This window comes from Berkeleyomyces rouxiae, assembly GCF_048999995.1.
Source record: "Berkeleyomyces rouxiae strain 22BRR77 chromosome Unknown BrBRR77_ptg000002l, whole genome shotgun sequence".
NCBI lineage: Eukaryota > Fungi > Ascomycota > Sordariomycetes > Microascales > Ceratocystidaceae > Berkeleyomyces > Berkeleyomyces rouxiae.
This window is the reverse complement of record NW_027396492.1, coordinates 1,276,152-1,286,542: the sequence shown is the minus strand read 5'-3', so window position 1 is coordinate 1,286,542 and position 10,391 is coordinate 1,276,152. Positions and strand designations below refer to the sequence as shown.

General features: G+C 51.4%; 3 protein-coding genes across 3 annotated transcripts; 1 reads left to right on the top strand and 2 right to left on the bottom strand.

Annotated features, from left to right (window-relative positions):
- Positions 1–27: 27 nt before the first annotated feature.
- BROUX77_001911 (uncharacterized protein) lies at positions 28–2,136 on the bottom strand (the record flags this gene model as incomplete). The annotated part of the gene is made up of 2 exons (XM_073746393.1): positions 28–1,572; positions 1,651–2,136. The coding sequence occupies 2 exons, from the start codon at positions 2,134–2,136 to the stop codon at positions 28–30; spliced, it is 2,031 nt and encodes a 676-aa protein (XP_073606993.1).
- A 2,656-nt stretch (positions 2,137–4,792) lies between these two features.
- BROUX77_001910 (uncharacterized protein) lies at positions 4,793–5,958 on the top strand (the record flags this gene model as incomplete). Its single annotated transcript, XM_073746392.1, has 2 exons — positions 4,793–4,810; positions 4,903–5,958. 2 exons carry the CDS (start codon positions 4,793–4,795, stop codon positions 5,956–5,958), a joined length of 1,074 nt encoding a protein of 357 aa, XP_073606992.1.
- A 477-nt stretch (positions 5,959–6,435) lies between these two features.
- BROUX77_001909 (uncharacterized protein) lies at positions 6,436–7,195 on the bottom strand (the record flags this gene model as incomplete). The annotated part of the gene is made up of 2 exons (XM_073746391.1): positions 6,436–6,494; positions 6,559–7,195. 2 exons carry the CDS (start codon positions 7,193–7,195, stop codon positions 6,436–6,438), a joined length of 696 nt encoding a protein of 231 aa, XP_073606991.1.
- Between the last annotated feature and the right edge of the window lie 3,196 nt (positions 7,196–10,391).

Sequence of the window (10,391 nt, the reverse complement as noted above, 5' to 3'; positions counted from 1 at the left end):
CCTCTAAACTTGCGAGTTCTTCTTCATCTACCTGGCAATATTCTCGCGCATTCCCTTTGTCCGTAGCGTCAGCTTCGTCTCGCCCTCGCTAAACGGCAGCGTAAAACACGGGCTACCTGCCATGCTGCCATCCTCGCTTACATTCCCCGTTGCCACCACTGCTGCCGCTGCCGTGCGCGCGGGTGCTGTCTCTGTTTCATCATGGTGCGCATTGTCGCGCTGTCGCGGGCCAGCTTCACCGTTTGCGTTGGCGCCGTAGGGCCGCTGTGCCGGCGGGCTGGTAGTGGTGTTTCTGGCGTCGCCGGCAAGGAGGTTCAGCGACGCAGTCGAGGAGATGGACGACATGCGGCCGTCCTGCCTGCCGGCCCAGAGGCCGCGGATGCCGCCTATTTTGCGCTGTGGGAGATCGTCTGTCCCGGCACAGCAGACGTACAGCAGGTACTGCAGGTTGGGAAGAGTGTGGCGGATGTCGACGATGCGCAGGCCCTGGGAGGCACACAGCATCTCAATGTCCTTGTTGAGCAGAAACCAGGCGTAGTCGAAGCGGAACTGCGTGGTGGTCGAGCCGCCACGGGGCAGGTACAGCGGGAACTCTCGGGTGCGAGAGTCCTGCGTGCCTTGGGTCTGCTGGGCGCTCAGGTCGGGAAGCAGAGAGATTTCGTCGCGGATGGACGAGCGCGAGCCAAATACATTTATGGGGTAGAGGAGGGGAACACTGAGGTAGAACTGGAGCATGTTGACAAGTTGGGCGACTAGGCCGAGAGCCGCAGAAAGCTGGTCTTCGATATTGCCGCGGGACGTGGAGGTGTCGTAGACTGTGTTTGGCAAAGGGGTGCCGTGGATTTGGAACGACAGTGGAGGGCCACCTGGTATCTGCATGATCTGGAAAATGTCGCTGAGATCCGAACATATCCGTCGTCGTTGGCCGTGGATCTGGTCTCTTGTCGACTTTAGGAGCACTTGCGATGCCGCAAGGTGCTCTACGGCATTCTTCCTGTCTTCTTCAATGCGCTCCTGGGCATCATGTCCAGTCTGCATAGCAGTACGGCGCTTCTCTATACTTTCTCTGAGCTGCTGTGCCTTGTTTCGGGTGTGTGCAACGGCTCGCTCCTGCTTGGCCAAGTAATTTGCAGCACGCTCAGTTCGTTCTTTGGCCAGGACCACGGGGTCCTGAGGGTATCGCGAGAGGATAGAGTCTATTTGGGCAGTGAGGCGCTTCTGCGTGGCTTGGGCGTCTTGTATTGAGTTTTCGAGGGTGGAAAGCTTCATAAGCGCAGCATAGGAGGATGTTGGGACGGGAGGGAGCTGCCGTGGCTTTCGGGGAGGGGGTTTGGCGGCACCAAAGGTATACATGCAGCCGTCACTGAGGTGAAATATAAGGGCGTTTGCAGAGAAATGGTGATTCTCTAGAGTAGGGAGAAAGGTGAGCGATCGTAAGTCGACTTGGTTTTCGAGCAGGTAGATCCAAGTGTTGCTGTTTTGGCGGCGCGTCCAGAGCTTCAATGTAAAGACAGGCGATCGCGAGACGGCGGTCGAGTGGTACTTGAGATCGAAGAACTGGAAATTAAAGTTCTGCAAACAGACAGATTGTCAGTTTATCAGCAACATGTGTATATGGATGTAGCGTGAACGGAGAAGAAGCTCTCTCACCATGCGCTTTTCAATCATTTCGCTGATGTATACCGGCTCCGGCTCGTCCTCGCAATGTAGAGAGAAGAATACATCGGCCAATTGCGCGTCCGCCGTCGTCCGCATGTCCTTTTGCTGAGACGTCACACCCTCAGCTTTCGCATATGCACTTCCCGGTACAGACGGCGGCGCCAGCGCACCAGGCGGATGGGTCCCGAGCAACAGCGCAGCCGGGGCCGGTCCGCTCAGAGAAGTCCTGCTTCTTACATGCCTCGCATTGGCTCCCACACGCGCCCCCTCGCCAATTAAATCGTCAGACGAGCGCGCATGCGGCAGCTTGCCATTCTCAATGACGCGGAGCTTGCCCTTGGCCTTGGGTTTCGTCAGAGCCGAATCATCGTGGGTCGTGCCGACCGACGGCTGAAAGGTGAGATTCCGCAGATAGACGCCACGGAGATGGCGTAGTTTACGGTTCTCGGCAAGAAGAACCGGCTGCGACTCGGCCATTGGACTGTGACTGGAGTTGCCCCAGAGCTTCGGTGGTGGGTGCAGGTTGTGGATTGGTCTGTTCGTTCTCGGCTGGCGTTGTCTGCCGAGTATCAGGGTCGAGAAGGGGTTTTAGTGTAGCGTAAAAACCCGAATTGCTGCCAGCTGCAGCTACTCTGTCGGCGCCTCAGGCATTAGACTGGCTGGAACAGGCGATAGTCTCGGTAGGAAGTAAAGGCGATGGTGCCTCGAGCTTGATAATTGATGCTGGACCTGTGCTTGGTCACGGCCTAAAGCTATCAGTGAAGCCGAGCTCCTCTGGCGTCATGGTGGAGACATCTTCACGTGAATGGTGAACCCTTGAATGGAAGTACCTAACCCTACTGGTGGAGCAGCTTTGTTTGCATATGACCCCACTTCCTTATCACCATTGTTGTCTAACAGCAACTTGTCGGCCCAAAATTCACAAAACTACTTCTCTCCTCACAAAAACACAACGCCAAGTCAATTGCACAATCCCCTACGAAAAGAAGAACAACGGCCGGATAGAAGCCCCGTGCCGGACCAAGAGCCTAGAACCGAACACAAGCCAAATGCGGGGTTGAACCAGCCTTATCCCCCACATAGGCGTGGCGTGATGCCGGATTATCATATCAGTCTGGCGGCGGAAGCCTGATTCACACCCTAAAAGAAAGTGAAGCAGGGGCTTCTGAAGACTAAGAGAAAGAGATACGTGATTCGAATGAGACGGAGAGTAGGAAACAATGAGGCTAACTCTCAATAAAAGCACACGGAGGACACACCCATTTTCACCCAAGTCTATCCCTCAACAAAGGGAAACGATATCCTGACGCGGCCCATGTCACGAGACGGTGGAACAAGTCTTAATCAGGCCTTTTCACCTGACGACATGGCCGCTGATGGACTCACAAACTTGTTGGACTTACAGAAGTTCAAGGGTTTCCTTTAACTTCTCGGTCTTGTACAGTACGTGACCGAAAGTCTGACCGCCCTCTAATTGAGTGGGACCAATTCCCAACGCGATGGCAATCGTCCCCTTATTTTCAAACCACCACAACCTTTCAACGCAATGTCTTCAGAACGCCTTCTTTGTGACATTATATGCCCCGTTCACAAAAAGAGTTATGAGTTTCGGACGGTCTACCAGACCGTCACCCGCATACTTCAAACTGTCAAAAAAACTTCCACACTGAAGCCCAGATCTAGATCTGACCGTCCACAGAAGCTCAATCCAGCAGAGAAGCAATACATCATCCGGCTTGTCAAAAAAGAACGCTCAAGTCGAGCTGCTGGTTTGGCCGCCGAACTCCGTCGATGCGTTGAGAAAACGTGGGCAGACATCCAACTTTGGACTGCATCATGTCATTGGATTGGAGACAAGGCTGCCAGCCTGCATTTGGGCTCGGGGTTGGTATACCAAGTATTGAAGAGGAGAAACAGAGCTTTCATTTGATATTGAAGACACACCGATTGGATTTCATATGGTTCAGATGATCACTGCATCACTTCGCGGGTAGACATGTTGATAAAGAATCTCATTATAATCAACACATCATAGTTGCCCCCAAATGCATTCTTGTAGCATCTAGAGCTAGTTATTGAGAGATGGAGCTTTGCCCATGTGGTTAGTTGCTACTAGGCATTGCTCGACCACCTAGGCAGATTGTAGACGTGGACAATTCAATATTTTCAAGTAGCACATCACATTCCAACTGCAATAAAAGATGCATTTGCGTTGGAACCAATGTCCCCAAAATCCGCTGGATGATGATAAAGGATAGCCCTGACAGGAAACCCGCGTTTTAATCTGACGCTCACATCCAGCCGCCGTTTCGCACGCGTCTGCGTCTTGCGTATAAATGAATCGGAGCGTGGTGATTGGCACGGGTATAACGGCCGGCTATTTTTTGCCCAAACCGCCCAACAGCGCGGCACCACTGCCAAACTGGGCATCTCCGTCTACACGTGCACATATCGACAAACAGGCTTCCACGCTCCTTCCCCTTTTGGAAGCATACGACTCTAGTTGTAAGACCAGTCTAGGTTCCACCGCCTGCACTTTTATCGTCGCTGCAACTGTCGAGTTTTGCCAGCTAGTTGCTACTTACAGGCGGCTTCCTCATTCTCTGGCATGGTAAACGGCTGTATTTAGGCTCAATTTGCTTGTTTGGCTGGCACGAGCGGCGGATACTTGATCAACGTGTGGCAGTAGGAACAACACAACGCAAAAGAACAACACGATGGATAAAAGGCCTGGATGTGGTGCAGTGTATGATAGCTATCCCCTCCATCCTTGCTGGGGGGTTCTCGTCAATATCCTGATGGTCCCATGACCATCTCACATGTTCCTGTCAAGTATGACACCCATGGAAAATGCAAGGGGACATTTTGAAATGTTGGGCAGGACGTAGCGCAAGTGCTTGATACGGTAACTGCTACATGCGAGCAACTGGCGGATAGAAAGAGCCAGCCATACATGAAGAACATGTGCCATGGGGAGGAAGCGCAATTGCCTATATAACGTGTGGCTCCCCGCTTCAGGAATTAAGCTGACTGCCACTTTTCTCTCATTCCGTGCCTTCTCTTCACAACATTTGCCCAGACGGCCTTTTCTCTGCTCTTTGTTCTATCCAGTCTCCCAAGAACCTCTTTCACCATGTGTGACAGCAAAAGTGTAAGAAGACTCCATACATGTCCAGTCCCCACCCTAATCCTCATTACGGCCTACCTAATTTGGCAGTGATATTGTCTCTAACAACTCGACAGAATCTCTCATTTGTGCTGAACAAGCCATTCGATGTCGCGTTTACAGAAAGGCCCATTCCTGAGCTACAAGCCCCCGACGATGTCCTCGTTTCAGTTGACTACACTGGGATATGCGGCTCTGATGTTCACTACTGGGTCAATGGCGCAATTGGCCATTTTGTAGTCAAAGACCCCATGATTCTTGGCCACGAGTCATCCGGAACCGTGGTACAAGTCGGAGCCAAAGTGTCTACTCTCAAAATAGGCGACCGCGTTGCGCTCGAACCGGGTTTCCCGTGTCGGCACTGCGGTGCCTGCAAGGGAGGAAAGTACAATCTGTGCCCCGACATGGTCTTTGCTGCCACGCCGCCCCACGATGGCACTCTGACTGGTTTCTGGAGAGCCCCTGCCGACTTTTGCTACAAGCTACCGGACAACGTCTCACAGCAAGAGGGCGCATTGATGGAGCCACTGGCAGCAGCCGTACACATCACCAAACAGGCCGACATCAAGCCCGGTCAGAGCGTAGTAGTCATGGGGGCAGGGCCAATTGGCCTACTGTGTGCATCAGTGGCAAAGGCATATGGCGCGTCCAAAGTGGTAGTAGTAGATATTGTTCAGAGCAAGCTAAACCTAGCCAAGGAGATGGTGGCGACCCATACGTACCTCTCACAACGCATCTCGCCCCAGGACAATGCAGCAGCGCTGATAAAGCAATGCGAACTCGGCGCTGGTGCCGACGCAGTCATTGATGCTTCGGGGGCAGAGCCTTCAATTCAAGCGGCCCAGCACGTTGTGCGTGTTGGTGGGACATATGTGCAGGGTGGAATGGGAAAAGCCGATATTACTTTTCCCATTATGACCATGTGCATCAAGGAGGTTACAGTCAAGGGAAGTTTCCGTTATGCAAGCGGCGACTATGCCCTGGCCATTGAATTGGTGCACATGGGGAAAATTAATGTCAAGCCACTTATCAGCGATGTAGTGCCTTTTAAAGAAGCCGAAGCAGCGTTCAGGAAGGTCAAGGAGGGCCAAGTGATCAAGGTGCTGATTGCCGGGCCCAACCAAAAGGTCTAGCTAGACGTGAAAATATAGCATTATTTACAATTCTTCGGCCTACGATTGGCCATAATAATTCAGTTTTTATATCCCACTGTACCTGTTTGTAGCCTCGGGAAATGTATATGCATTAGGAAGATGAAGCCCGGTATCTTGTGTAACAATTCTTTTTTATGTAAGAAAGAAGAGGTTGTTGTCTGTGGCTGCAACAGGTGATTTACGGTGAAAATCACAGAAGTCTGTTGGTGAGCTTGGGCGCGCCCTGTGCAGCGGTTCATGGCAAATAGCGCCATGATCATGTCACCAGAATTGTGTTTGAACAGCTTGTTATAGAAAGTCAATGGTCCGATGAAGCCACGACTGCGCAAAAGAATCAGAGCAATAAGAAACTAATCGAATACAAGAAGAGTGGAGATGGTGGTATACAATGGCGCGTTTCCCGGTCGCAGGTGCAGTGGACGGGCGCGCATGCAAAGCCGAATTTGTCGACTGATATTAGTTCTTTACCGAACCTTTTTTCTGGGCGAGGCGGCGCTCCTCACTGGCGACCATGTCTGTTGAGTATAGTGTTAGTCCATTGTTTGCTGCAAGAATCATGCCATGTTGAGTCGGACTCACCCTTCCAGAGGTCCTGGCCTTCCCACTCCTCCTTATGGATTTTCTTTTCAATAAGAGCTTTGTGCTCAGGGTCGTTGGGATCCAGAACCATGACAGTCTCCCAGCGACCCGAGCCATCTTTGGCATCGTTGACCTCGAAGGCGGCCGTGATGATGAGCACAGCCAAAGTCAGGCCCTGGGCGTACATACGGGCCTGAACCAGCTTCTGGGCAGGAGACAGGTACGGCGAACGGCCAACAATAGCCATGGCAACGCCCATGCTAGCCAGCCAGCTAGTCAAGACAATCGGGTAGCGGTTCTCTCGGCCCCACGTCATGAACTTTTCGTAGGACGTCTGGTTCTTGAGGGCTTCTTGGGCCTCGCGCGTTGATGAGTTTTGGTATTGTCTGTCGGGGTTTTGGGCTGCCTGGAACTTCATTGAGTAGCGGTCGGCGTTGATGATGGCGCCAAAGGTGCCGGTTGAGCTGACGAGGAAGGCCTTGAAGGGGAGCGTGAGGCCACGGAACGACTGGTAACGCTTGGATGCGACTAGCGTGCAAGCAAGACCTCCGATTGTTCCCACGACACCGCCAATGGTGCCGCCCTTGAGTACTTCCTGGTAGTGGGCATCCTCTTCTTCCTTGGTAAGCAGCTTCATGGTGGCGGTAAAGGATGGCGATGTTGTTGTTGTGGGAGGTGGGAGGTGTTTTTGGTGGTTTGCGCCTGGCGTTTCGTGGGATCAAAAAAAAGTTACTTAAGAATATAGCAAAGATGCTACTGGAGATAATGATGAAAAGCCGGGGGGTCTGCCGTTAATTTTTGCGTGGGCAGCGTATTCGCTTCCAGGGCGACGGGCGACTGAGGCAGAAACAAAAAGGTCCGTTTACTGCTAAATAAGGGTATGGCAGGGTATTTCTCTAGGTTTTGTAATGCTGACAAACAGTCAAACTAAGGGAGGATAGTCAACGAAAGAGAAAGTAGCAGATTCAATAAGAGCAGCTGCCAGTTAGCAGAGAAGAGATCTTTGATGACGACAAAACTGGTTTCTCAATGGAGTGAGAAGATGAGCAGAATATTAAGCAGCGCATCATGGTTTCAACTGGCAGACGGGCAAGTCTAAATACCGTTTCAACCCTGTAACTACCTGCAGGCAGTTCGGCGACTCAAAGTGGCGAGATTTTTTTAATCTATTTTACGGGATTTCTCCCATGCGCTTTGGCTGAGTCAAGCCTATCCAGTCGCCGCGTCCATCTACGATTTTGCCATCTGAGCACTACGGCATATACGTACCAAAAGCCCAAAGCCAAGGGCCTTCCCCGGTACGCTCCGAAAATGAAAATAGGGACCCTCTTAGTCCGGGAGTCATCTGACCAAAGGCTATTTTCTTTTCTTTTCTGCCGCTAGCCATGACTTGTCTTGGCCTCCGGGAATTCTTCTTAGTGGCACTAAACGCTGTGTGTTTGTGAGCCCTGGAAAAATCATGCTTGTGGTTGTGTTCTGGCGGCGGTAGTATGCACGCTCAGTTGTGTGCTCGCGTGGATATACCGTCTGATGTCGATAGCATTCAAGCACAAGTAGTACATAGTACTCTCGGCATATCCCGCGTCCCAGCGGCAGTGGGTATGTATGAGTACAGGCGCAAGCAGCTAGTGTCTGACAGTTCCAACAGTTAATCTAGCCTGGAGCTCTCAATCCCGAGTCCACTCCGGTCTTTCTCCATGCGTCTTTCTGCCAGTCATGACCAGTCATGGCTAGTTCAGTTACGGGCTCTTCCGATCCGTACCCGGACTAACATGCCTTAGGCCGGCTCCGATGGAACACTTGCATCTGAAACACTTGTTGGGGCTCTGCTTCTCGTGCCCCAGCTGCATATAAGCTCTAGGACTTGACGCCCGGGTGCGGCCGCTTAGGGGGAGACATTGCCGCCTCACATTACAGAACAGGCTTGGGGGCCTGAAATAGAGCCACACGCCAAACCGTAGGGGGGATCGTCTGGTGCATTTTTGGCCTTCAAAAATGAGTGGATAACTGGAGAGGCGGTTGATTTGTCATGCGGCCTCTCAGACTGAACCACATTAGAGTTTGTATAACTATGTAATAATCAACGAAGCAATTCGCCTGCTTGCGTCATTTTGGTACTGACAAGCTGTAGTTCGACTCATGTGTTTTTTCAAACACGTAAAACAGCACCAGTTGAAAAGTTTGGTACAATCAGTCTTGAGCGCTTATTAGGGTTAGGGCCATCTACAAATTTGCATAGGGTTACTGTGTGATTGCCAACTTCGATATCGGCGGGTTGATCGACTACCCCTCTTTTGAATTTCGAGATGACTAACTTGCGCCAAATATCGAGTGTTTTCCAGTGTGAGCTTTGGAAAAGATGTGCTCCGGTATAGACCTACTGACATGGCTATGTATAATTGCGCGGAGATATCCTAGCTGTCCCCCCAACACCAAAATCCAACGTACGTGGCTTTTCAATGTTTGACTAGCCCCGACTGTCAAGAGAAGTAAAGCTCGAGACCGCTGCAAATAATACACAGAGAATATGCCTAATGGGCCCTGGCCATGAAGAAGAAGCACAGGATATGGCCAGCCTTGTCATGAAGCAGCGGGAGTAATCAATGTGGTTGTTTTTGGCAGCTTATTAGACGATGGAAACTCGTCTAGACTCTGCTAGCAGATATTGACCATGGATGCCCCTGTCCAAATACATGAAGAACAGTGCTAAATAAATTACCCGAGAAGCAACAAGGCGGTGACGGCGATAGTTCACAGTCGAGATTAGATTGAGGTGGACATTTTTGCAAGATATTGTGTGTGTAGTTTAGTTGTATATATAACTATGTACATACCTTCAGCTCCCAGAAAACTAGGCAGTAACAATGCGGATTTCACGAGTAAGAAGAGACAAGAAAAGAAGGCGAGAAAAGAGAAAAAAAGACAGACTCACGGATGTCTTGGTTAATCTTTGATCTTCTTAAAAACAGTCAACTATGACAGGGACTGGGCTTGTAACAGCTCCACTCAAGACAACACAGACCTTTGCAGGCAGAAAAGCACCGGAATACACACCACCCACACCACTTGAGTCGAGCGTCTCTGGCTTCGAGTGAGGGCCGGAACTGAGTGAGCTTGGTCTTTTTATAGACATGCGTGAAATCCAGCCGAGCCAAGAGCACAAATAGTCATACCAGTAACTACGCACGATCTTGAGCGGTGTGTGCTGCAATGGGGATCCCGGCATGGCTTTTCCGCCCACTGCTAAACGTTTCCTTGGCTTTGTTTGTGGGGGGACTGCGCCATTGGCCGCTGTAGGGATTGTATGTATGCAAGTCCGAGTAGTTAAATATCTCGCTCGTCAGCTGCCCTCTCGCTAACATTGGAACCATCCGGGGCGTCTTTGGCTGCGAGACCAAGTGCGCGATTTCAGCGTGTTTGGCAGTAGAGATAGCGAGTATCAGGATGCCATCGCGACGCCATAGCGTCCAATCCGCCGAGCCGTGCTGGTTGCTGTTCTTGATACCTTGTGGCAATCCCTCTCGGCCGGCCTAGACGCTAATATGTGTCTCTCTTTCGCTCTGAGTGTGTGGGCAAAGCTATACTACACATAGATCTTGGGTAAATGGTTTGGCGGAGGCTGGGAATGTCATCAAGTGCACACAGGAAGGAGCAACTAGTTGGTTATGCATAGGTGCATACTTGGCGTAGTGTAGCCTAATACCGTCTTCATGTCCAGCCAAAGCCACAAGCATCAATTGAGCGGCGAGGCCGATCAAGAAATACAGCCCTTGTTTCTGCTCAAGTGAACCAGCGAATACGCCGGCCACGCTACTCGTTAGCACTTGGCAACC